Below are 27,876 nucleotides of genomic sequence, written 5' to 3'. Positions count from 1 at the left end.
CCAATATGAAATTTTGCATTTCCACATTCAGGATTTTACCAGCAAAATACAAAATGAATTTTCACTTAAAACACTCTGGGGGTGTCTATACTGTCAAACTGAAGATCTGCCCTAAGAGATTCTGGTTTCCTCTGAGACCCATGTGCTGCTGTGCATTATCACTATCACTTTGTGTGTTTTATTCATTTTAAAGGGTCTGAAATCAGTGTAAGCAGGATTTGCTAAATGTAGCTGCTGACATAAAGTTTTGGGAAAAAAGTGAGTAACAGCCTTACTTCTTTCTTACCTGCAGTGTTGCTAGCCTTGGAATTTCTTTCTGTTTTCTTTTCAACATCTTTTCCTTCTTCTTTTTATCTGGCTCCTCTTCTATGAGCAATGCAATGTGGTCAGAAGTCTGCTTATCTGCAGAGATTTCATGACATCATGTAGGTTTTAGAGAGAGCAAAGCACCCAAAATGCTTCAGAAAAGTGTGCAAAATACTTTTTAAGGAGTGTCCCTTGCTCCTTCTCCATTCATTCTTCTAGTGCCAAGCACAGGGTTCTCTCCTTTCCCACTGCTCCTCTCAGGCAGAGAGGTGACATTTTATCCTATGGCTTACAGTCTTCATGGTGAGATTGGTGGACCAGGTGTGATGATGTTCTATATCACTTCTCCCCTGATGGCCACATCCTAGAACACCCTTTTTGTCCTCTCTGACTCTTCCCAGGCACAAATGACCAGATCTTAACAATTTTCATGTAAGATTTAAGTCTTGATTAAAACTGGAAGCCACTATTTAGGCTGACTGGTGCTTCAGATATCAGGTGTTTGGCTTTGCAAATCATTGTGCACAAGATTTGGATAACAGAAAACTCACATGAACCAAACACTGCTTGTGAAGATTAAACCTACCCACCACCTGATCATCCATGAGGAAACAACTCAGTATACTGGTATCACTCTGATATCAAACATTACTCGTTGATGGTAAAATAGAAGAGAATCAAAGTATTAATAGTGAAAAATAATAGAAAAATGCAAATAATTTACTTACTGTCTTCAGATTTTCCCTCAGTGGAAAAAATTCCCTTTACCTTTCAAAAGAAAAAGACAATGGACAAACTCCTCATTATGAATGTAATGCTGAATAGGAATCATTCAGCAGTAAATCTGTTTTTACAACAATTTTCATCCATGAGAGTTTTGGGCATGCTGGGTAACTTACCTTTTGCATTTTGAGCAGAGAAGCATAATATTTTGACCACCAGTCAATAGCATTTTCAGCTGATTCATCTGCAATTGTTCTTCTTCTCTTCTTTGTTGACCGTCGGGTTGATTTTTTCATATCCTACCAAAGCATGGGGAAACATGAACTCTAGAACCAATTAAAACTGAACTTGACTCATGATATCAAACATGAATTGAAGAAAATTTTAACCTCCATGAGCTAAATGAAATGGGATATGAATTAGTGTCTTTGTCTTCTATTCCAAGACACTTCATCGTGATCATCACATTATTAAAGCTATCTCTACATTGTCTACTGATAATGCCAAAATTTTGAACATTTGAGGCTTTGCCCCAGAAGTAACCCACACAAGAGGCAAATCTACTCAGAGAAAACAATGTTTTAGGATATTTGAACATTCAGATACAAGCTGGTTTCTCCCACTTAAGTCTGCAACAGCTCCTATTACCATTTTATTTTCTTTTGGAAGAAGAAAAAGTCCCAACAGTTGCTGTAGTTCAGCTGTTCTTTTCTTACAAAAAGCTAGAATTTAATCCTAAAATCACCTGTTCATGTGAGAAATCTTACTTACTTCATTCTTGCCTAAAAACTGGCCCTTTTTAGCCCTTATTAAACAGAGTGCTTCATCCTGCACCCCTGCACCTACAGAGAGCTGTCATCTTGTCTGGAGCAAAGAAAATTGGGAATGAGAGTTAGGTAAGTGGAAATGATAATTCATTTAACACAAATGATTAAATTGTACAGTTTTCTTTAGGACTTTTTTTATACTGTGCTTTGCTGTCCTACATTAAAATTGTTCTAGGGAATAAGACATCCTTGCAGTTTCTTTGCCCTCCTTATTATGAAGGATGCTGGGAACATCTGACCACTGAAACACCAAAGGTTAAAGAAGCACACTTTACATAGCTGCAAGAACAGCTGCTGAAATGAAATTCAGTCCTGCATCCTCTGCTTTTATTGTTGTTAAGATGGATTGTGGTGGGAGAAACTAGGAGAAAGGAGGAGTGTGTGCATCTGAAACAAAAATAATGTGTACAACCTAGACCACACCCTGTACTGTAAATGCCATGCTGACAAGAACTGCTCTCTTTTCCTGTGCTTTCCTATCTTCTTCTACTCACAGACTGATACCAGTTTTATACTTTGACCATAAGATCTTTTGGAAGCAGACTTTATGCTCCACATTTGTACAGCATCTAATGAAAGGGGGCTTTCCCTCCTGCCTGAATGCCATGGGCACAGAAACTGTCATTCACAGTGACAGTTTTGCAATTAGGATCATTCAAGGCCAGGAAAAGCAAAAACTCTACTACTCCAGTAGTACTTGCCCATGAGATGACCATATAGCACAAAAGGAAAGAAACGAAGTCTCTATTAATGGAAGTAATGAAATTATGTGGGGTCAAAGCTGCATTGCTAACTTCCTCTTTTAAGGGACAGCAAGATAAAGTGGGTGTTAGTATCAGTACTCAGAATCTCTGATCCTAAGAAAAGTAAGAGATAGCCATCTTATAAGGAAGGGCTAAAGTCTACAAGACTGTCAGAGAAAGGTAGCTGGTAGCTATATCCACCTTCTGTTTTCTGTCTTTCCCTGATCCCGAGGCCGAGTGCTTTGGTTCAGGGGCGGGAAGTGTTGCAAGATGTGGGTCTGGCTCTATCACTGTACATTTACCCTGCTCAACCTCGGCGTAGATGTGATCAGCTAAAAATGGTTCTTCTTGGGATAATTCAGCCAGCTGGGAAGACTCAGGTGAAGCTGAAATTGAAACATAGCAACTTAGGTAAGATTATGCCGGAAATGCTATTATCACTTCATCGTATCACTAAGGGGCTTTGACCTTAAAGTTAACAAAGTGTATCTTTTAAGTACATGGCTAGTGTTAAGCCTCTGAGAAGGTCCCTTGTCTTTTTATTTGAGGTCAGGATTGGACACTTACCTTTCTCAACTTCTATAGTATTTAACCTGTTTGGTGTAACTTGAGAACCCAACTGGGTATTATGTAAGAATTGTTTAAGGCAATTGATGGTGTGTGTTCCAACAAGAGTGCTCCTTCCAAATGCTCTCCAGTCAACCACACAGATGCTTAGGGGTGGATGCAAGAGTTCATTTTCAGGCAGCTCCTAGTGGAGGAGGACAGACAGCAGCATGAGAATTGCTAGAGGATATAGAACACATGTAGAATATTTGGCATGCACAGCAATGAGACTTCTACTCTTTCCTCTCTTCTAACACTCAAGTATTAACATACTCAAAATGCATACAGCATAGGCAGGATTATTCTGGAGAGTCTTTTCTTTAAGAATACAGAGTAGACTGGATGGACTGTGCTCCTCAGCTGAGTTCCATGATGTCATATACAAGCATCTCTTGTTGGGATAGACTGGGAGAATGAGGTACATCAAAAGGAATGAATGCTGTGTTGGAAGTTGCCACTGCTGCTCTATTGATGGCTTTTAACTCTACCTGCCTCAGTTTGCCCACTGGGTGGTTACATGCCTTAAAGGATGAATTGCAAAAGGAAAAAAAGAGCTCTTTCTATATGTGACATACAGTGGAACATACACTGTAGCAAACATATTTCAGTATCCAGCATAATGTCTTTATATCTTTTCATCTTATACATAATCTTCTCTCTTGATGCTAGCAACTAGAGCAAATTGAAGAGATTGTTTTTTCTGATGTTGAATTTTGTCCACTGAAAGTTCCAGCTCTTATAACCCAGATGATAATTAAATTTCCAGCCCATAGCAGGAAGTTTTACAATGTGAAAAGATCCAGAGCTCATGAACCAGAAATGATCAGTACCCTTAACAGCCCAGTTATACAAAAAGGAAAATTATAACTGAAATAAAGGACACTGATCACCATCCTACAACAGGAGAAAAGAGGAAAAAGTACTAAAAATATCCCAGTTATCTGAAAACAAATTCCAATCTAGAAGAAATCTAGCAGAAGTCTTTTAAAGCATTTTCAAATCAGTAGCTCTTGTATAAGAACTCTGTCCCTTAGTATTTAATCAAGACACAGAGGAAATCATTTAAGAAGAAAGAAAGGAAGTTAGTAATTAACACCTTGCCTAACCAGAGAAAAACAGGCAAGGAGCAGCATACTGTACACACCACTTCAAACCAGTCTGCAATGCCACTGAAATTGGGATTTTTCTTGTAGCTCTGGATGACAGAAGATTTCACTCCTTTCCCTGCACATTCAATGAAAACCTGGGGGCGATCCACAGAAAGGAGCTGAACCTTCTTGAGCTCTCGAACACCCCAGAACAGGACCTGTGGTGGGCAGTGAGAGATGTGTCAGTAGCTTACAAAGACCCCTCAGTCTGTGAGAAGGCACTGCTGGGATCCCATTACCCTTTAAAAATGCAGGAAAAAACCCAAACAATTTAAGTCTAGTACCAAATAGCCATCAGAATTATGGTGGAAGTTAAAGCAATTAGTAACATCCAACTGCTCTCAAAAAGTAATTGTCAACATTAAGCCATAATAATCATGTTTGCAAATGTTATCTGAACAGCAGGAGCTCAGTTTTTTTTAGTGTCAGAGCTGTTGAAGGAGCAAATCCCTTAGGAGCAGAGATGATTAATAGAGGTTTGCCAGCTGAGCTTGCCCTAACGTCTGCACTGAGTGGTAGAGGTACCCAAGCAGTTTTCCTTCAAAGGACCATGCTTCTGGTCTGCAGGATGAGGAGGAGATGGGGGTCCATAAATTAGGAGTCTGCAGGAAAAAAATGAGACTCTAAACAACACACACCCTGAAAAGGGGCCCTGAAAGCAAAGCTGGGGCAGTGAGGGATGGTTTTTACCACTGGTGTGAGAAGTCATGAGTCTTGTGAACATGAATGAGGGTCAGTGAGACCCTGCTCCATCAATGGAGGTTCCCAGTTAAAATAAGAGCAAACTTCCATAGTTACAAGGGCTCCTTGGCCATTTCTGCAAGCATGGGGTATTAATTTACAATATCTCCACAAAAGTAGTTTTGCTGTCTTCATCCCTTGTTATTTCCTTGATGGATACCCTTCAGAGAGGGTGCATTTGGGAAACACATATATTCTGCTTCATATACATACAGATCAACAGCAGACCTGTTCTCATAGCAATTTGACTGTCTGGGTCTGCATGCAATTTCCCCAATATTAAAGTGGCTCAGGTAACTGACTGAGGAACAGTACTGTCCCAGGTTGCCCCTAGAACTAAGGGAGATAGAGATACACTTCAAAGTATGATTTAATCTGTTTAGGGTCTAGATCACTCTGGGAGGATGGTTGCTCTGCCCAGCTGTCCAAACAAGAGGGACCTGAGCTGGGTGCCTCAGAGACAGTTGGGATAAATGTCACAACAGTGTGAAATAGAAGATGTACAAGAAGCACAATGCAGTCACAATGCACAGGTCTTCATAGCACAAAACTTAGAGGAACACCTAAATTTAAGGATTTAAGTTGTCACTTTAGGATCAGCAGAGTAGTTTATTGCCTACTTATTTCACAGGAATGGATATCAAAAAAACCTGCTAAAACCCCCTCTTTCCCATGTACAGAAAACAAGAATTTAAATAAATGATAGAGACAACCTAACAACTGTTGTCTCCTTTTCAGCAGTTCAATTGCTTGATCTTTGAAGGCAAAGCTGGAACTGCTTCTGAGCTCCCAAATGAGTATTTCTTGGGAAGGGCCACCAGGTTAAGCAAGCAGGGGCTGACCTGACACAGCAAAATGGGCAAATAAGTAGCTGGTATGAAGGCTGCTGGATGAGTGGTGGACAGGGAGTGGTGAGTCTGAGCAGCATCCAGGCATCAAATGAATATGAAAAGCTGCCACATTTCCCTGCTTTCTGACATAAGGGGACTTGGGGCCCAAATGGTGCAAGAGAGGAGGGTAGAGAAGGTGTGAACATAGGCAGGTGACATCACTTGGCTGATGTTTCAGACACAGAAAAGGCCTAGGAGGTGGCTGATGTAGAACTTCATTGCCAGTAAGGTTAACTGCAAGGGGAAGCTCCATATCTCCTGCATCTCTCTGGCTCCACACAAAGCAAGTTCATCAGCCAAGCTCTGCCATTAGAACAGTTCCATTCCAGCAGCCCAGGACCAAGATTTAACCTTTTCCAGTTTGAGGTGGAAGCACTGCCTCACATGCCCAGCCTTAGACCAATGTGATCTGTACTTATCACGTTTATTTTGGGATCAACATGTTATTTTTACATTATTCTTATTGATCAGGATCTGAAATCATCATCCCGTACTCTCACAGTTCAGTAAGAGAGTAAAAGGAGATGAGATCTGGAAATGGGAATATTTTAAGTAACTCACCTCTACTCTGTACTTGCTTAAAACAGGTCGGATGTTGACTGGGACTGGATAAATCTGGCCAGCATCTGGTGGATCCAGTGGGGGAAGTCTATCTGGATCTGACTCAGGAATCTAAAAAATTGAGCAGTTATAACTCAGGCTGTGTTTTTTTGAAGAACATAATCAGTCTCAGAGGTATCTACGAATGGTCTTAATGCAGTTCTGCAAGACACACGGCAGAGCAGACAGGTTGAGCTGTGAGAGAAATGTGACCTGGATTGTTATCTGTCCTGCTGTGATACTAAAACACTTGGCAGGAAGAGTATTCAATTGACTGGATCTATGCATCTTTCTGAAAAAAAGTTATCTCCTTTGTCCTAGCAGGACACAGTCTGCCCTAAAGACAGGAGTGTACTGAAGCATGGTAATCCTATTTATTACAAAATGAAAGCATGGTAATTCTATTTAAGAGAAATCCTGTGCAAAATTGCTTAGAAAAGATTGTCACAGGAAAATTCTAGATCTGATTTTAGTTTAAAGAGGCTGGTTAGCAGACAGGATGCATCAGCTGAACCACATATTTGCCAGACAGACAAAATGTTTTTCAGCCACTACAGAATCCTGGTGCTGCATTACTGCATGCTGTCAGCATCTGAGAACTTGCAAATCACATCTCCAGCATTAGGGATGGGTCTTTTCTGTGCAGCAACTGAAATTGTGTGGCAGGAGGCACTTCTGTGCACGTGATTATACACAAGCTTTCCCCATGTTTAGAAGCTTATTTGAGGAGAGCACACTCCATTGTGAGTCTGAGTCTTGACCATCTCTTTTCCTCTTAGAAACAGAATTCTTTGGGTTGGAAAAGACCTTTAAAATCATCAGGTCTTGCTGTGCTCTGGGGTCAAGTGCCTGTTTGGTTCACCTTCTTGTGGGAAAGCTCCCTGGCTTCATTTCCCAATCCCTTCCAAATTTTCAACAGTGTGTTTATGACCTTGTTTGTCCATGCAGGGCAGATCAGAAGCCTGGCCTGATTTAGCAAATTTCTGTATAGAACATCTGAGGCCAGCACCTGATGATCAGTCCTATCAGAAGCTCAGGCTGTGATAACAGAACAGCAGGAACACAGTTTCACACGCTGAGTTTAAAAACCCTATAGACAGATCTCTCCTCAGCTTTCTCATGAAGTACAGTACCTGAAGTCCACTGTGCATATGTCTACTGGGAAAAGAAAACAACTTCTGGAGTGCTTCACCATTCAAAAGCTAAGTTGTCACTGTTAAAAGGTGACCAGCTGAGATACAGCTCTCAAAGGACATGTAAAGATGAAGTTCTGCTTCTTTTAACTAGGCCATCTGTCTGTTATCTGCAGCTATGCACAGCTGTGTGGGAGTTTAATTAGCATAAGGGAGACAGGATCTGTTCCCTGGTACCTTGTAGGTGAAGGAGATGGGTAGAAAATGTATCTTCTGCAACAGCACCTGCAGCTATGCCACTATGTAAGTATTCACATAACTCACAGCTATAATTCACATGCAGATGCTTACTGCCTTTTATCAGTAAAAATCCAAAGCAATTCAATTAATAGGTTTTGTAGAATTTGAGGCTAGAGATCTAGGACTAGTTTTGTTGAACACACAGCTTTGCAAGCAATACCTGCATGTCTAGAAATCCACCTGCTTAGGTTTAGTTACATTCAGAGCTTCCAACTCTGTATTAACAGACATAAAACACTCCAAAAATTTGCCTCATAATATATTAACTTCAATTAAAACAAGAACTCTAGGACTGCAAAACCTAAGACTGATCTGCAATCAAGATACCCTGGATCTTTATCTTTGTTCTTTTAAAAACTAGTGGAACTGAGAGTATTTCTGTATTACACAGTGAGGCTGTTCATTTCCATAAAATTAGCTTGGAATAACTCAGGAAGGACTTTGTTTCACAGTCACAGTCAAACTGCACAGAACAAGAGGTGAAGAATCATCTAGCACTCAAATTACAGTAGAGGAAAATATCCACAAGGTATGTCAACAAGGGGATCCTGCTTTTTTCGATTTAAAAAAAAAAAAAAAAAAGTAAATCCTTAGCCCACTTTGAGAGAAAAATCAAGACTCCTAGGATTCGGTAATCTATTTTTTTTTCAGCCACTATTTTTCTAAATGCCAGCATGCTTTAAGAATTATTTTATTCCTTCAGCAAGATCCAGCATAACAGTATTGATTTTGAGAAAGGAGCATTCACTTCTTACACAACACTTCAATTGAGCCAAATGGCACCTGCAGATCAGAGTTATTGAACACATTATGTCATGGGAAAGGTTATGGGCTCAGAATAAGTATAAATCAGTTATGAGTGGGTTTTGTTTTCATCCCCACACAGAGTATCATCAGAAATCCCCTGATTTGGAAGAAGCCATCAGCACATCAGCTCTGAGAGTGTTTCAAAGCCTGGTTTACATTTATTTTCCTGAAATTTTGTTTAGTGCCCATACTACTGTTATCTGCCATATGAAATGCTTTAGATTGTTGTCACTGAGAAGATTAATAGAGTGTGAAAATAAGGATTGCAGGGTCTTTACTTATAGTTGTCATCAACTCTAGAGAAGCCTTAGGGATATATTCGCATAAATCCCAGAAGCAGTGCTGCTTTTCTTGTCCCAAAAGATGGCAAAATGTAATACAATGGTCTCATTGTTCACCAAAAAGTGAATTTCATTTAAAAAGTAGGAAAATCATGGCTAAGGTACTAGCCTTTCTCCCTAGGTACCCATCATAATGAGGATGGTGTCATATTTCAGATTTTCAACAAGAACAGGATTAACCCATCAGTCTTAAAAAGGCTGGTTTATCTTTGGAACATCTCAAAAAAATGTCACAGAGTTCCATGTTATTCCCATTTTGGATTTTGGAATAAACTGCTATAGGTTTTCAGCAGAGAAAAGCTTCCTCTAAGTGGTGGCTCTGCAAATTCCCTTAAATCCCAGGCGTGATACACCCCACTCATAGTTTGCTGGGCTACCCCAGAGATAATGCAGAATTTTCCTTCTGTGCTGCAGTTGGAAAGGTAAGTGCCAGGAAAATGAGGCTCAGAACACGTGAGGGGCTGGCAGTGATCTGTACACGGGCAGTGGCCCCTGGCAGGGTGGAAGAAGTAACAGAGATTGCATTAGGACTCCAAGATCCAACAGCAGAATGTTCCTGCTCCAGTTGAAAATTCCACTGATTTAAGAGGTTGATGGGCCTTGATGCCACTGTTGCTTTTTTGAGCCCCAGGTGTAAATGTGTAACGGTTCAAAAAGTCTGGTTTACCTCCAGAAGCTCAAATGTAGCAAGAAGGTCTCCTCCTGAAAGATTTCCACAATGCACTGGGTGGTAAGAAAGTTTAGGTGGTTCATACTTTTGATCAGCAAGTTTCACCACAGGGGTAGCCACTGTAGACCCAATATATTCTGCCTTACCCTAAATAAAGGAGAATACAGATATCAAAGGCATTTGAATCACAGGAGCAGATGCAGAGTTTAGTATCTGGGAAAAAAATACATTTTTCTGAAGTAAACACCAAGCTGAAGTGCAAGGCAGCTATGAAAATGGAAGAACTGAGTGCTTATCACCTCTTCAGAGCTTCCAAAGTTTCTGAGCTTATAGTCAGCCAGTGAGACTGTGTCAGTTTACGTGGTCAGAGATAGATCTGTGCCTTCTCAAATTTAGATTCAATATTTACAGTCATGTGCAAGGGAGCAGAGCCCATGATCCTTCTGATTTCTCTAAGCCAGGACATGGGAGCAAGATTCACTTGGGAAAAAACAAGGCCTGAACTTTGCCAGGACATCAAGTGAGTCTGAAGGCTGTGTTCATGTTAAATTGTAAATCACTGTAACACTGAGATCCATTCAGCAAGGTCATCCATTTCATGCCTGTTTAGTGACACAGCTTTGCTTTCACACTGAGAGTAAGATGTAAGAACCCAGGTTTTTTACTAAGAAAGATTTTGAGGTTACCACTGCGTCGTCATCATAGAGCTCGATGACAACCTCTGGTGGGAACTGAGCCATCTCCTCTTTGTCACCATGAAGCACAATCCTGTTGAAAAGCAGCATCTGATTCCAGGTGGGGGATAATGTCTGAGGAATGATCTAATGGAAGAGAGGAAATGTTTAATGAGCTGTGAACCTCTTGGTTGGGAGTGTTTCACTGGGACAGGCTGATCTGCTGGTGACATCCTTTCCCACAGCCTGATCAGTTCCTTCTCTGAGACACTGCATTTTTCAGCAGCTGCTCTCAGACTGAAGAATGATTCTTTTGCCTTGAGGCTGCTATCTCCAGTTTCTTTATTTCCCTTTTTGTCTCATTGATCCCTCATGGGCATATCAATACATGGCCACCAGTCTGTGTTGACAAAACTCAGTATTAAATTTAGAGGAAAGTTGTTGATTTAGGAAAGTAGGCACATGCTGCTATTAAAAAAAAGGCAGGCCAGATCGTTAGCCAGGGCCAATTTTCACATCTCCAGTAAGAATCTTTTCCATTTTTTGTTCTGCAGTGTAATGATACATAAAACTTTACACACACAAAAAAAAAAAAAAAAAAAACCCAAACAAAATAAAAACAAACAAAAAACCCACAACAAAACTATTTTAGTGAATCACTCATAAAAAAATCAGTAGTTTTTAATTTGCTATAATTGACTTATATGGATACATCTGGCATTTCATCATAGACAATGTTTAAACTGTCTTGGCAGGTAACATATTTAGCAAAGATATCATTTAAAGAGGAAAAATATGCCAACTGAAAAATGACTCATTACCTTCTATCATTCTTTTGAATGGAAATAAGGCTCTTGACTACAGCTTATTGGGTCTTGACTGACAGTCTTCTAAAATACAAGTTATTGGCTGCAATCTTTTATTCAGGCAGTGAATAAACTTGACACTTCAGTTCACATAATTTTTTTTTCTAGGCCAAATTTTGCTTTCCTGAATCTGCTGCATCTAAACATTAACTTAGTTGGCTTCATTCACAACTCTTATTAGAACTTTAAATCACATTACAGGAGAAAAACCAACTCGTGCCCTTGAGGCAAAAGCAGCACTGTCACCTGCAACTCAGAGATCAGAGAGCTTTTGCTTCTTCCTGCCTTAGGCACTTCCTACAGAACTTGCTTCCTAGGAGAAGAAAATGTCAGAGGGATTTTAGAAGCTCAGTAACCATGGCTCAGGAAATGTCAGGGTCTTTCCATTCTCTGCACAGAGTCAGCAAACTGAAGAGAGAGAGATAACAAGTGCTACTGCACTGGCCTCTGGCAATGAGCTCCTTAGTGCACAGCCAGCTCTTGCATTCTGTGGGAATATTCATGAGCAGGAATCTGCCAATTAAATTTAGACTGATTCTATGGAGTTTTTAGGGGAGGGGTTAGGTAGGAAGTGTTAAGCACTTTTCCTGAAATGAGACCGTATTTGACTCATCAAATCCTGCTTGTAGCCCCATTTTAATTCTGAGGTACTTGTAGATGGCTGAGAACTTCTGTAAGTCAGTCCTTCATTTTCCAGGGCTGTACAAAAATCCTTCTTGCTGAAACTGTGTAGAAATTCCCCCTTCTCTCCAGAGGCTTCCTCAAACATCCCCAAGAGATTATTTGCCCCCAGAAATGCCTGAGGGAGATGTGAGACTACTCCTTATGAGCACATTTTTGCAGCTTTTAAAGGCTGCAGAAAGTCCCACAGCTCTCTGTTTTCCGCTCATTTCAACTTCTCCACTCTAAAACCCTCTGTGTGCTGCAAAATTCTATCACAAAGAACCATGCTGGCTTGCACAGTTACAGGAACCACATAAAAGTCTTCTTTGCACACATAGTTTATAGGAACCATAAGGGCTCCCAGATTTACTGCCTTTCTTCTTTACAAGTTAATCAGGGAAAAAGAAAAAAAATAAAACCAAAACCTCCCAAAACGTTATGTTTTCATTTACTGAAAGAGACTTTGGAACGTACCTTTGTGGTCTGGCAGTGTGATGTGAAAGTAACTTTTGCAAAAGGATCAGACAGTCCAGTGCTGTCAGCTGCAATGAGCCCCCTGGCCTGATACATGTGGGCTCTCAGCTGGAAGAAGTGTTGGGCTACATCAAGGCAAAGAAAACACTGATGTCAACTTCATGGAAATGGGGTAGCACATAGGAAGGGAAGATCCACCACTCACCATCCAACACGGATCTGACACCAGGAAATGTTGCTGGCACACTAACACTCTCACCTGAGATGCTCAGAAGTTGTGTTAAGACTTCTGTATGCACTTAAAATCAATGTTTGGTCTAAGACACTACTGGTTTATCTCCCACTGGTGGTTTACCTACTAGATGTTCAACATGGTAGCTTCATTAGAGAACTGAAAGACACTTCCTTGTTATGAGGAGACAGACCCATGGGACAGGGAACAGAAATTGTAAGAGAACAATTTCTTTCCTTTCTTTCCTGCAGTCCTTTCTTTCCGTGACATCTCCAAAGTGTCAGTGGAAGGACTGATGACTTGGCAACAAAATCAGCCTTCTCTGATCAAAAGATGCTAAGCTGTGATCATCTTAAAAGTCTTACTTTAAAGATAGGCCTTGCAGCCCTCTGAACTAGTCCTTTTGGGGCCATATGTTTCTTAGAAGCCCTTTTAATTGATAATATGGAGAAGAAACAGTGTCTTACTTTTATACAGAAGACAGGCAGGTGAGGGTACCACACTGTGCCCTGAGCTGGTGTTGGATGGTGTTTCAGTCTCATATCCTACAGGTAGGTTCTCCATGATGTTCTGGGCAAAGCTGGAAGGTCCAAGCCATAGGTAGATGTCCACCTTTGCCTGAACAGTCCAGCCCACTGAGCGCCTGCCTGGTAACTGAACAAAAAATCCACCCATAAACCTATAGACTCAAGAGGGAGATGGCTGGGTGCTGAGTCCTGTCAAGCCAGAGTGAAACAAAGGAGCATTCACTAAGGTGATATACTGAAAAATGGCACTTCCTCACAGTGAGTGGCCCTGAGATGTGTTTCAGACAAGGAATTCTGTGATTCCTAGGGAACAAATGAGTAGTTTGCTTGGTTGAAAGTCTATGTAAGAGGCGTGTTGGCTGATACACAGAGGTTTGTGCACACAAGCTAATACCTGCATGCATATCAGTGCTGGCTGGTACCTTATTTTTCCTAGACTTCAGCCCACTTTACACTCCATGCAGTTTCTCTGGTCTCTGATAGTTAGACCCATATATTATTAAAAATATTAACCTGCTGAGTAGGCCAGAAAAAACATTTCAGTATTAAACATTACTAGTCTTGACAAGCAATACTGTTATTTCCTTCCTCTTCTCTCCTGCTTCATCTAGCTCTGCTAAGCTCAGTGTTTAGAAAAATCTCTTCCTAAGGTAATTCTTGATATTGAAGGGGCTAGAGAGTTAATTATGGTATTTTTCAGTCATGAAGGCAAATAGTACCACGCTTAACCTATGGCAACTATCTGGAATTTAGATATTTCTATGTTTTTTTTAGCTGTAATTAATGGGAGTGCTCCCAGCAGCTCCAGGTTAGAAACCACTAAGTCATTATACAAAGTTACTGTTACATTGCATGTTTGGGCTTTTCTCACTGGTCATAGTAACAACTAAATTGCACAATAAACTCCACTGTCAGGAGCTACGGATCACCCTGACTTTGTGGAAGGATATTTGCTAATACTTTCCTTCAAGATGAATAATTCCAATAAATATATAATGCATAAATCCAGGCACATTTTAAATAGCAAGCATAAATATTTGCTGTATTACCTCTGAATACCTGGGTTTCCTTGCTATGTGTGTTACTGTGTGCAGACTCCTCCCAGACTTTCATGTGCTGCATTCTGATGCCTTTGCCAGCAAAAAGCCTTTACCACTTCTACCTGTTTATGTCATTGGTTTAGATAATCAATTCTATAAAGCTGAAATAACAAGTAGTGACTTAATTACTCAGACACCAAAAGCCTGGCAATGATACAGGATAAGGATAAATACAGGATAAGCATAAGAAGTAAACATTAGTAGATGGCAGATATAAATGTGAGTGCATTTGTAGTATATTACAATGGTGAACCTGTAAAATACAATCTCTGGGGGAAAAAATGGATACTAAATGTTCTCTAGGAATTATTCATGCTTGCAGAGTGCTCCGGACTTACTTTCAAGAAAAGGGTTTTGATCTTCCCACAGTCCTTGCCTCTCTGCTCTTTTGCTGGGGAATAGAGGATGTTCTTTGCTGGGACTCTTGCATATGCAATTCTCTTGTTGCTGCTGAGCATCCAGATGAACACATCAGGCACTGTATTCTGTGGCTGTTAAACAATGAGGAGTATTGAACCAAACCTGAATGCTTTCTATGAGCCACCACTATTAATTTTGTTAAAACACTCTCTACCAGGAGTTGATTTCCTCATGGCTCCTGTGGAATGGCAGATGTTCACCCAGAATAAAAGAGGCTGTCACTTCCTGCTTTGCAGTCCAAACCTCCATTACTAAACACAGCTGAAAGTAAAGAGCTTTGTAGAATGGGTAGGACTGTCTCAGGAAATAACTTACCTGCAGACTATGTAAGCTGAAAGTACCTGCCATGGAAATACCATCCACTTCATCTATACCAGCAAACCAAAAAGGAACAGGGTAAAACTAAAACACTGGTACATGATCATCTATTCTGCTTGTTAGAATGCTCCATGCCTTGCCCTGCCACAAACAGCATTTTTCCAAGGAAAGCCTGAGAATATTTTCAAGCAAAGACCAGTCTGGGGGCTATTCCCTGGATGCACTGTGAGCAAGGTCACTCTGTTTTGGAAAGGAAGAGAATTTGTGCATAGAAGGCAAACCATGCCAGACTGAGCCACCTGCTCTCTGACCCAGGGAATAGCCATGGCCTTGTTGCACAGAAAGCTCTCAGAGAGACAGCACTTGGCTGGTTAGATTTTGGCTGAACAAATGTGGCTGTTCTGCTGTTATTCTCAGGTTTATATAGTACATCCAAACACTGTCTGTACCCCCAGGATCACACCAGTCCAAATCACTATGTCCATACAAGTACACAAATTAATTCAAATCAGAAGGTTGGCTCTCCTTCAAACTACCAGGGCCCATAGGAGAAGACCTTATTTAAAGAAATAAGAAAGAAGAAAAATCTCTCCATACTGCATCCTCTTCATCCCAAACAGCCCAATGTTTCCTTTTCCAGTCTGCTTATAGCTCCATTTAATGCAAAACAGGATTGAGTCCAGCTATTCAGAGAACTCCTTGTATAACCAGGTCAGGAGTTATTAGTCACATGGAATTAAATAAATTCAAGTAAAGCTCTGGATTTTAAATTTATTTGAATTTCTGTATATATTACCTCATCAACCAAGAACCTAATTTTATCTATAAAGGTCTGAGTCTCACGCATCATTTCCTCCAGTGGCTTCTTCTTTTTCTGCTGCTGAACAATTCCCTTGGCATCACTGGACATTGCTTCCTGCAGTCACAAAAGACAATATGTATTTTGTATGCATTTTCAAGTAGCTTGAACTGAACACAGTAGAAGAAAACAGTCTTAGATTCAAGTTAAAAAGATGGAGACACTGGTTTAAGGTAACAATTACCTTGTCACAACAGAAAGTTATCAGCCCTTTGGAGGGAAATAAAACAAAACACGAGTGTTCCCCCTGTCTGCATGCATTGTATACCACATGCATTGGAAGTCTCAAGAGACCTGTGGTTACCACTTAGAATTATGGGGCCTTGGTCCTGACAGAAGTCACAAAGTCTGTGCTACAAAGAGTAAATGAGGCTAAGGAACATCCAGATGACCTGCACTCAGTTTAGGTTCTTCTTATTGGTTCTCTGGAGAAGATGACTAGGTCAAGGAATACCAAATGCCACACTCAACTAGTCCTGAAGTTCAGCTCCACAACAGAAATTAAATGTGCAACAGTAGTGTTAATCTGGTGGTTTTCCACTGAACTCCACATCATCCCATTTTAAGAGGCATGGAAAAGAACATGCAGCTAATTATTATGTCTTATCTGTATTAAAACTAACATGTTCTGATTTATTTCAGGATATCTTAAAATACTTTATTAAACCCAGTGGAGTGCATTAAAAAAAAAAAAAAAAAAAAAAAAAAAAGTGGTCTTGAATGTTATATTCCTATTAATTACGAAGCATTACACCACAGTGAAACCAAATAGAAATCAGTATGTATACAACTACTGTGCTTTCAGTTAACATTGGTGCATCAATGATCAAAGAAAAAACACACATACCAGCTCTTGCTTGAACAGCATGAGTCTCTTTTTGTCCAAAGCAGTGTAGTTCAGTCCTTTGGGCTTCTTTTCAGCAATGGTAATGAAAGCCCTAGGATACAGTAATAAAAGATCCTTTAAATATGTTGTTTTGGTTTGGTTTTTGTATGTGAGCTGCTAAAATGCCCTGGAATGGAATGCTCTCTATCTGCTGCAGTACATGACCCAGAAGACAGAGATGCTGAAATTCTCCAAAATAAATATTGAGCACCTATAAGATTCAAAGAACACAGCCCCAGAACTGCACCACATTTCACAGAAACAATGTTAATATCTAAATCAGGATTTGTATCTATTTGACCCCAAACATGTCATCAGGCACAGAGCTTACTGGGTGGTTTATCCCAGCATTTGAAATCCTTTGTTCTCACCTTAACCTTGTACTTTTTCAAATATGTCTATCACATGTTTTATTAATTCCTATGTACTCCCATGTATGTTCTTTTATTAGAGTTTAGAAAGCCAAACTAATATGACAATGATTTGCAGTAGTCTACTGTCAATACTGAATATCAAAAGTAACAATAAAATACTTTATCTGTGTACATAGAAACTGCAATTTGGGAAGGTCTTTGCTTTTACAGCAGAATAAAAAATTGTATCTCAGTAAGTTTACTGTACTTTAAAAAAAACACTTCCTTGTCTACCCTGGAATTTGTAGCCAACTTACAAAGTTGATTTTCTGCATGCCTCTAGTAGATTTAGTTACCTGCTTTGATTGATAAAATCATTTAGTGTCATCCTCATTTTTTCCTCAGATGCAATCTCTGAAACCTTGATCAAATTCTTCACTTCCTCTAACGATTCTTCCTACAAAAAACACACACAAAAGCTGTAGTGTAAAGGGAATCACTTTGTCACTCTGCCAGTGTTATAACACTATTACCCACTATATGACTAGCAAGAATGAGGGAGGTGACTTTGTAACCTTACAGAACAGGACCTCTGATATATCACCATGCTTGAAGTGCAGAGAGAAGACTCTGGCAGCATGATTTATTTTACCCTTTCCCCAGTCTCTCCAAATACTACAAGCTACTGCTGCTTGGAGCAGCTTTGTTTTCTCACTTCTTTGGTGAAGACCAGCCAGTGGGAAACATTCTTCACCTGGCAGGAGGAAAATTGGTTGCTCCCCTTGGTTCTGTCTGCAGCTCTGCTGCTTAAATTAAGCAAGTTGCTGGAGTTAACATCTCACCTGAATTCATACACAAGGCCTACCACAACACCTACTGCTATCACTGAGAAATGGAATCTGTCCTCACAAACTAAATAATGGACAGAATTTATAGCAAGGGCAGTGGATGTTCAGGTACACTGACAAACATATCTCTATATATACAGATACTTAATTTTCAAATAGCTGGACAAATATGTTGTCCTATAAGCCCCTGTCTTCACAGATACAACCTTGCATCACTATGACTTTGGTGTAATCACACAAGAGGTATATAAAGAGAGGAAGAATCTGACTCTAAATCTGAATGCCCCACATTAAAGTATTCACCATTAGAAGGTGCCTTAAAAATAAATTATTTCTTTCTTGATATTGATGGGAGTGTCAACTTTAAACAAAGGTAGAAAAAAAAACCCATCATTATTGGAAAACACTGACTAGGCCACCACAGTGAGTGCCTATGAGATTATATTCTATTTTGTCTCTATCCATGTTTTTGGGAAGTTTAAAACCAAAAAGTGTCCTTTAAGGAGTCTCCAGCATAAACACAGTTTAATCGCTGTGGATTAGCAAGAAGACATCAGAGGAGGAGCCATAGGAGATGGAATTATTCTATATCCCACATTTTCATTGTTTGACTATTTCTACAAAGAATAAAACATTTGTGAGGAAAGAGGACAAACCTATGGCCAAAAAAAAAAAAAAAAAAAAAAAAAAAAAAAAAAAAAAAAAAAAAGTGGACAGGAATACTTAACTAGCTCTAACAGACCAAATCAATTTGCAAAAAAATTAAAGGAGAAGGTGCTGATATCAGCTCCTCTTTCAAAAAATGAACAGCACTGGATGCAGCTGGGGGAAGTTTCAGGGAATGTGACCTCTCACTGCCATATTCAGCTGAACACCTGAGCCTGGGAGGATGGGTGCCACTTACCAGGTGATCAGCCATTTTCTCAAGAGTATTGGAAGAGTACAGACGAAAGGTCTGGTTGCCCCAGTAGCTCTTGACACAGATACAAGGCTTCCTCTCATCATATGGCAGGTACTGGTAGTTCCTGTGAAAACAAAGCATGGAGTGGATCATTAGGGTGAGGAGAAGAGTTCAGGTAGAGGCACAGGAAAGAAAAACTTTTGGCTCTCTGTAACAACACAGAAACCAAAGACATAACAAGATGTCTTCATGTGTGCTAACCAGTAAACACATGGGAAGAACAAACATGAGCATCACTCATGCTACCTGTGAAATCCCTGGATAGAAAAAGCTTGAAATTCAGTGGTTTCATAAGAGGGAAGAACAATTCAACTACTTCCCAGTGCCAGAATATCTGAGCCTGAAATTCACTGCCTGGCCAAACTGGTTTAGATAGCACAGGAGGGAAAGAAAGAGGCAGCATTTTACATAAATTTGAGGAAAAGGTATGCTTAATGAGAGAAAACTTTGTTAATGTTGGAGTGAGCCAAAAGGCAAATAGCATATTTGAAGAGTGATTCATTCTTTTGCAAAGATTCTTTAAATCAGTTCTTAAGGGAGAAACTAAAATCTGCAGTTCTGTTAAACAGGAGAAGCAGCTCTGTCAATTTCTCTGTCAAATACTTTTCCCCCCCCCCCTTTTTCTTTATTTATTTTCTGCAGAGACATAGATTTCTACTTTAGTATTTTAATTCGTTTTTTTCTCCCACTCTTATTTCATCTGAATGAGGCACTGATTTCAAGAGGGGATGAAAGTACTTTTTAATTTTAGGGAAGTCCATAAACCAAGCAGATCCAGGTTGAAATGTCCCACCTGGTCTTTCCATCTGTAAAATATTTGGCAGCATCTGGCCTTCTTAAGAAAGAGGTTCTATCTAATCCTGGCACTCAGCAATATCAGAAATCATTCTACCCACCAAAGCAACAAAGAAAATATTTTTACCAGCATCTTTGAAATTAATTAAACCCATACACTTCTGTTTCTAAACAAGACCATATAGAAGAACTGTTCTGCATGTTTTCATCCATTGCTCCATTCTTTTTTTCAAGGATGATCTCCCCCCACCTCTGTTGCTGCTTGCTATTTAAGTCTACACCTATAATTACCAGCTCTGGGTAGTGTCCTGAGAAGCTGACTTTGGTTTGACCAGATTTCAATATTTTTGATGTGTTATTCTGCTTCTGGAGCTGGTCATTGAGCAGATGTCACTTGTGATCAGAGTATGGGACCTTATGCCAGGGAGAGCACTGAAGGAGTTGTATTTTACTATAACTTTCCAATGTATAGTTGGTATAACACAGCCCTTTTAGAAACACCAGAAGATCAAGAGCCCCTGAGGCCAAGATCAGAAGATGAATGTAAAATGGCTCAGAACCCATTCAGTTCACTGGAGCCTGGAAAATTTACTGTTGTGAAAGATGAAACTGAGGATTTGAAAGCCTAAATTCAACACAAATTGTTTAAAGCTACCAGGATTAATCAATGAGTCCTGCAGGATTATAAAATTGAGACCAGAGTCCTGCATCATAAGGTTTTGAAACACAGATCCTCACCTGTTCCCAGCTGTGATCAGTGGCTTCTCAGGAGGGGTGGTGGATATCAGGGGTACCCCAAGGTAATGAGAAATTTCATCCTCTCCCTCATGCAGCAGACTTTCCTCAGCTTCTCCATCACGGGTCTTCTTTTTTCCTCCAGCTCCTGCTGACACCCCATCAGTAATAGTTCCAAAGTTACCTAAAGACACAGGGTTACAAGTGAAGAGATGACCACCTTGCAGGTAGTAAACTTGAATGAGGTTAAAATATGAGGAAGACCAGTCATACCAGTGGAAAATTTTATTCCCTCCTGTTCATTAGCTGTTCTGGCCATACCACAGTTTATAAATGTCCTGACTGGGAATGTCAGTCCCAATGACTTTTCAGACTACAGGACAGTGCTTCCTTACCTGTGTGCTTTATACCTGGTATACAACCCCCATCACTAAGGGGTGCTGGCCCCCTGGACTTTTGATTTTGCTAAGGAATTCAGAAGCAAAACCAATACTGTTGTTGATATTTCTAGACTCAGGAGCCCAAATATAGGTTTGATTTACATAGCAAATATATGTCTTCTTTACAGCATATGGATGATCATTTCAACATCAGATCTCAGAAGAGCTAAAGCTCATTTTCATACAAGCAAGTTTTGCATAAGAGAGTTTCAGAGTTTGTAATAATGCTTTAGGGCCCCATCTTTAAGCTTGATACCAGACAACTCTGCTAACAATAAAACCATCTTCTCTGATAGGTGTGTGCCTTAAAGGGCAATTATCAGCACTGGTAAAGAGATGCAACCATCAAACTGGTAATTACAGATTTTATTAGAGACAGGAAGAAAAAATTCCCTGCAGGAGATGGATGTGCTGAATTACCCCATACGAAATCCTGATCTTGACTTTTCCTTCAGCCTTTCATGTAAATAATGGCAAACCAAACTTCTATTGCTCAGATAGCTGGTACATATTCAGGTCCAGAATTCAGATCCAGATTCATTTTTAGTATTTATTCTTACCAGAATCTGTATAATTTCTCCCCACCTATACAAATGAGTTTCTCATCATTCTCAGCTCTGCTTCCAGCTGTGTTTTAGCAGGAACCAATGTTACCCATTCATTGCCCTGTTTGCCACAGACATCTCTCCCTGCACACAGCCATACAGTTGAAGAGCACAATCTGGTACCCAGGCACAGAGATGGAAGTGCCAGGGTGCCACAGTGCACTTGGACTCTAAGTGAGGGGAGTACAGAGAACAGCAAATCCCTGCAAAGGAAACGAGACCAACTTTCTATAGGGAAATTTCTTCTGCTTTGAAATTTTCCACTCAGTGCTCATGAAAATGTCTTAATTGTCTCTTTACTTTGCTCACCATGAGGAGGTCCCTCAGGTATTACAATCTGCTTTACTCAGAAAGAGGGCAATATGTAGCAGGAGGATCTTAGAGGACAAGCTGGTGCATATTTTTTCAAAAGGCTTGGCTGTACTTCACCTCCATGCTACACCCACAGGCCCACATGGATGTAGCTCAGTGGCACTGGCCAAAAGGGTCCATGTGTGTCCTCCCCCCAAAGGGGCCAGGGCCTAATTGCAATGGGCACCAGAGAATTAACTTTTATTTGTGTTAAACTGTTTGAGTTCAGGCTCTCAAAATATTAGGAGGCTCCATCCTGGATGAGTCAGGGTATATATTGGGTGAGAGGAATTGTATTAATACAGGACATCTGGGAGTAGAGACAGCTGGGCATCAGTGTATTCAGCTTGACTGCTACCTAGAGAAATGATGGTCAGGGTTTACTTCAGATGTGTAAGCCATGCTCTGAAGCTGACTCTAGAGCCCTGAGACACAGTTGTCAGCAACACAACCCCTTGCTCCTGAGACTCCATCTCTGCTTTGGAGAAGGGCTTAACACACTTACCAACAGAAACCTCAAAGGTTATTGGCTTGTCCCCAACTTTCCTGTCAATCATTGTGGCTTCAAAAAATGTCCCGAAGAGAAGGAACTCCTCAAATTTCTCTTCATAGATCTATTGTAGAAGAAATAAGCAGAAAAATTACATTTATTTTACTTTATGCTCTTTTTTTACAGCACAGAGAAGTCCTTTTAAGTCTCTAGCAGCTGTGTTGTGGATCTTTCAGTCTGAGGTGGTCAGCGAGGCACAATTTGTCAGAACAAGTAATACCTCTTCTCTGGGAAATTTATGTGATTGGAAAAGAGAGAAACACATGTGACTTTGGTCTTGTCAGTATAGTCCAGTTAGATTATAACTGATTACATAGAAGTCATCACTCCTCACTTCATACTCTCCTTCATCATTAGTCACAAATACATGGTTTCAGTATCTTCACTTACTGTTATATCATAATTCAAACTGTACATCTAAGGCAGCTCAAGGACCCTTTTTGAGCAGCAACAACAAAATATCACCATCCTGATAGAAGACATTTCTCTGTGAATCCATCAGTAACCTTCCTTCATATTGCAATGATAATGCTATGCATGGAATGCCATCCTAATGCATCCAGGCAGGGGAGTGCTTGCCTAGCATAGGTTTTCAGCAGAAGAATTAGCAGCATCACCTATCAAAGCTCATGCCACAAACAGATTGCAGCTCCAGCACAGCTTTAGCTTCCCTGCACCTTGATTATGTTCAGCATGAGCCCAGAGCACAGGTTCAGGGGTTATGGCACACACATCTCTCTCTCATTATAAAGAAAGGAAATTACAAATGTTTAATATCTTCTTGCTGCTGAAATAGGTCAATAAAGTTGTGCTGCGGGGCTGAGTAATTTGCCTCTTGTCTCAGAGGCTCTATGAGACATTTTTCACCTTGTTTGTCACGTCTCCAGGTCCTGCTTTTCCTATCAGAGAGGTGTAATACAATTACTGTGTCCACTGTAGCATGAAATATTGCTGAATGTCAAAACCAGAAGTATATCCAGCATCACTGTTTTATATTGTTGCCTTATACTCATTCTGCATTTGAAACTCAGGCACAGTGGTCAGAAACAAATCCTTATTGCCACTTTTAACATTTATTGGTGTTACAGCAGGGTTTGTTCCTCTAGCTAGAGTATTTTGCTAGCACCTAAGACCATAGAGTTTGAGCTGCTCACCATTATGGATTTCCTACACATAAAGGAAAATACATAGGGAAATACATTTCTTCTCATGTTACCTCTATTACAATCTTCAGAGACCAACTGAGGGACAGAGACAATTTACAACCATATGAGTACATAAAGCAAGACTGAGGCACAAGTTCACACGACTGGCTTGCAATTACCTATGCTGTTTGTCTGCTATCACACCCTTAGACCTGCTTCATGCTGGCACTCACACTGGCAGTGACAGGCACAGGCCAAGAATAAGCATTGACCAAGGCTAGGGCTTGAGACCAAAAAACAATTTCTCCTGTCCTATTTATTTGTAGAGATGGAGTCAAAAGACCAAGAATCAGATCTGACAAAAGACATGAATGCCTTGAGTGCTAAAGTGAGACTCCCATTACAAAAACCAGAATTTTGACCAAGTGGCATGCTGAACTGGGAAGAAAATTGGTTATAAGAATATTTTTCTTCTGATCTTTTGGGTGAAAAAAAAAAACAACAGGAGAGCTTAAATATGTACCAATGTGTTCTTGCTCCCAAATAGTGGTGTGACAGATCAGAGATTCAAAGCTCAATAACTGGCTCAACACCTGAGCACACATTCCCCACCACAACTGCACAACCTTCTCAAAGCATTGTAGCACAGATCTTCCCATGATTTAACTCAGTGCAACAGATGGAGTTAGGAAAGTAACATCAGTTAACACCAGTTGAGGCTGAGGACACTATTTGATTCTATAATTCTATACACTAATGCTCCATTTGTGCTGCATTATTATAGGAAGGTCCCAAGAGTATGGAGGCATGGAGAAGCTGTAAGGAGACCATAAAAGCACCAAATACACACATTGGTTCCATCCTTGGAGATTTAGGGACGTGTCAATCAATCCCTTAATATCATACTGACCTCTGCAGGTACATCAAATGGTTCAACTTCCACTTCAGTTGAATTCATCTTATCTGAAGGAGAAACTGACTTTCGATCCTCTCCTGCTTTCTCAGTTTTGTCTTTTCCTTTCCATGTTTTGAAGTCTTTATCTTTAGATGGCAATTTGATATCCTTGGTAAAACTGGAGAACTTTGACTCACGAGCTCCTCCTGACAGTATCTCCACAGCAATTTCAATGAAGAGACGTCCTCTGAAGGAGACCCCTTCACCAAAACCTTCATTAAGCTCCTGGTGGTCATCCATGAGGCTGTGATTCCTGGGTGAGCCATAAAGATTGATCCAGGCAGGTCCAAATGTAGGCAAAAACCCTGAAGAAAAAGCACATTTTTTGGCATTTCCAATAAGTGTTAGCACACTCTCCTCACTCCTTGCTGCAAGAAATCTTGTCTCAATGTTCTGATTTGGGCCAGGATAAAGGTAATTTTCTGTCTTGTACTTTTGCTTTCAGCTAAGTTTCTTGTAAGTAGCTGCAGTTGCTGAAATTAACAGCAAGTTTCTCAGACAGTGTCTGCTTCTGGGACTGATAACACTCAATGTTTATAGTTCCAGCTGGAGACTGGTGTGCAGAGCCAAGGACACCGCTCAGCTCTGAGGAACATTTTGCCCTCCAGAAGGAGAAAAGGAGTAAAAAGGTCACACCTGCAAACGCTCCCTTAAGGAGGAACAGATAAGATAAATGACCAAAATTGACCAAACAGAGTACTCCATCCCATACACATACATATACAATCAGTATAAATTTGAGGGATCACAGGAGTCAACCCCCCTTCCTTCTTTCTCTTCCTTCTCCACCTGTCCCTGTTTGCTTTGGCATCCTGGGAGGATTCCATCCATTCATCTGCCTGTGGTCCTGATCCATGCCAGCCTGAATCTGTGTTTCTGCCTCCAGCTCCCCACTGCTGCTGACTCCAGGAGTCCAGCCTGGACTTTCCCAGGGCTGCTCTGCAGCTTTGGTGGGAATGTGAGAGCTATTGGGGGAAAGGAGGGAGAAACATGGTATCAATTTTCCTGTATATTTGTATATATTTAGTAATTTTTTCCTCTTTATCATTACTGTTTCATTAAAGCTGTGTAGTTTAGTTTCCAACCCATAAGTCTCTCTCCCTTATTCTCTCTCCTTTCTTTATCAGGGGAGGGAGGGGGATTAACAGACAGTATCTGTTTGGTTTCATTGCTGGGCCAGTGTTAAACCATGACAGATTTATTGGTGCCCAGCGTGAGGGGGATGAGAAGTGGCTGCAGAGGTGGAAAAATCAGTGCTCTCTTTACAAGGTGTGCTCATTCCCCTAATTGCAGTTGTCTTACTCCTCACCAATATATGATAATATATGAGAATACATATGCATGTCTGAGAAACATTGACCACAACAAGCAGGAGAACCAAAACTACAAGCATAATGCCCTTTTGACTAGCATCTGGTGAACTCAGCCCAAGAGTGGTATAATTCCTCAATTAAAACTGACAATGTAATTACCAACAAAGTTTTTAATTCTTGCATGAAACACCACTGCACTGTGTACTGCACCATTAGTATTGCAGACCATATCATATCTACTTTTCTCAAGCAGCACTTATTAAAACTATTATCACTCATTCCAGCTGCAAAACAGTGTGCTGCACACCCTGAATACCAAAGGTGTGGCCTCCATACCTGCAGGGAGGTGTCAGGGTTTAATGCTGGCCTGGCAATTAAACCAAATAACAGATGCTCTCTATCACAGATGCTCTCACCCACACAAAAAGCCAAGCCTGGATGCATTTCTGTACATGTGGCAACCACTTCACAGGGAGAATGGTTTTGCAGGGTAATTCTTAGGAACAAAGGAGTCTCTGCCAATACCAGGCTGGGCACTCTGCCAACATGAAGCTCTTTCTCTGAGGTATTTATAAGACACATGCTGCAGCATGAGGTTTATTGCACCTCTTGAAAAACAGATCTTGCTTCCACAGACTGAGGGCTGGAACATGGTGGGAGAGGATTGGAGGCCTTCTCAGCTTTTCCAAACTGTTCCCAATCCCAGGACACTTCTCACTAATATGAATTATCTTTATCTTCTGATTAAGGACTCAGATCCACATTTGAATAGCCAAGTTTAGGGAGTTAATGTGCCTTTGCAGAGCTGTGATAACTAAACATGTTCTGCACTTGAATCATATAGCATAAATAAGGCTGTACATGTAGGCTCAAATACCAGTGAAAAGACTCCAGATGCTGAACTTTACCTCACACATGTGAAGACAAACACAATAGGCCATGATACCTCCTTGAGCTACAGTACCACCCAGCTGAGCTCTGCCTTTGCTCTTACTGGGTAAGTCAAAAACACAACCCTGCTCTGCCCATGGTTTGCTCACTGTGCTTTAATGAAAGAAGTACCTGACAGAAACTGACAGAAACTATCAACTCACATGAGTCAGCCTTAATGGACTAGAGCAGGCTGTTGCCACGGCCACAGAGTGCCAAACTACATAGCAACCCTGTAACAAGAAAGGCAGTGGCAGACCACTGTGCACTGAGGACAATGTAATTTAACTTCAAATTAAGCAACAAAAGGTGACTCAGAACCAACAAAACCTATGGATTGAGCTCTCAGCATTCCTAAAATGGCATTAGCCAACAAGTACTTTTTGCCTTAAAGGCATGAACAGATAGTTTTACCTTTATCACCATCTTGTTCATTTGATATTTTCTTCAAGTCAATGAAGTGGGTGGCTAAGGCCACATCATTCATGCTGCCTTCATCCCAGACCTGGATTTTGACTCTTCGGCAGAGTGGAGGGAACATTTCCTTGAAAATAATCTGCTCATGCCATATGGGATCTGCACAGTTCTTTTGCACTGTTGTCCGACCCTGAAATGAAAATTCAGCAAATTTAACCCCAGAGGCATCAAACTATGGAGAACTGCAATGACTGTAGCACAAAATGCACTTAGCATCTCTCCAGTCATTTTTTAAGCATAAGTATCTTATCTGAAAACTACTTTGCCTTCCCCATTGACACATTTCTTTTCCCCTCTATATCTAATAAAAGATGACATCACAGCTTAAGAATTCTCAAGAGCACACAGCAGAGGCCTGAAATAAGATCTAATTCTTCAGGGCCTTGGTGCACAAAACATAGCTGTGAAGCCAGACTGACATTTTTGCTACAAACTGCACATCTTCAAATGGCTTCTGAAATACCTGGGTAGTAGTAATGCAATCCAGTTTGTCACATAAAAGATTAAATTCAATACAGCTGCAGGCTGCATGTACCAATTGAATTACCTTAAATGAGGCAATTT

At 40.5% G+C, this 27,876-nt stretch overlaps 1 protein-coding gene across 2 annotated transcripts in view; it reads right to left on the bottom strand.

Annotated features, from left to right (window-relative positions):
* Positions 1 to 27,876, bottom strand: part of FER1L6 (fer-1 like family member 6) — an 84,505-nt gene that overhangs the window by 20,475 nt on the left and 36,154 nt on the right. For both annotated transcript variants that reach the window (XM_071738326.1, XM_071738325.1), the window contains exons 10-29: positions 27,250 to 27,442; positions 24,548 to 24,897; positions 22,448 to 22,556; positions 20,550 to 20,730; positions 18,960 to 19,080; positions 17,564 to 17,664; positions 16,816 to 16,906; positions 15,906 to 16,025; positions 14,710 to 14,862; positions 13,212 to 13,398; positions 12,513 to 12,637; positions 10,522 to 10,656; positions 9,833 to 9,982; positions 6,546 to 6,656; positions 4,350 to 4,511; positions 3,167 to 3,350; positions 2,801 to 2,985; positions 1,206 to 1,328; positions 1,035 to 1,074; positions 287 to 402 (exon numbers count right to left, since the gene is read on the bottom strand). In XM_071738326.1, coding sequence (XP_071594427.1) covers positions 287 to 402; positions 1,035 to 1,074; positions 1,206 to 1,328; positions 2,801 to 2,985; positions 3,167 to 3,350; positions 4,350 to 4,511; positions 6,546 to 6,656; positions 9,833 to 9,982; positions 10,522 to 10,656; positions 12,513 to 12,637; positions 13,212 to 13,398; positions 14,710 to 14,862; positions 15,906 to 16,025; positions 16,816 to 16,906; positions 17,564 to 17,664; positions 18,960 to 19,080; positions 20,550 to 20,730; positions 22,448 to 22,556; positions 24,548 to 24,897; positions 27,250 to 27,442 — 2,937 coding nt within the window. The remainder of the gene's footprint in view (positions 1 to 286; positions 403 to 1,034; positions 1,075 to 1,205; positions 1,329 to 2,800; positions 2,986 to 3,166; positions 3,351 to 4,349; positions 4,512 to 6,545; positions 6,657 to 9,832; positions 9,983 to 10,521; positions 10,657 to 12,512; positions 12,638 to 13,211; positions 13,399 to 14,709; positions 14,863 to 15,905; positions 16,026 to 16,815; positions 16,907 to 17,563; positions 17,665 to 18,959; positions 19,081 to 20,549; positions 20,731 to 22,447; positions 22,557 to 24,547; positions 24,898 to 27,249; positions 27,443 to 27,876) is intronic.

Source organism: Heliangelus exortis, chromosome 2 (genome assembly GCF_036169615.1).
Source record: "Heliangelus exortis chromosome 2, bHelExo1.hap1, whole genome shotgun sequence".
NCBI classification, from domain to species: Eukaryota; Metazoa; Chordata; class Aves; order Apodiformes; family Trochilidae; genus Heliangelus; species Heliangelus exortis.
Note: the sequence above shows the minus strand (reverse complement) of the source record. Positions and strands in the feature narration are given on the sequence as shown.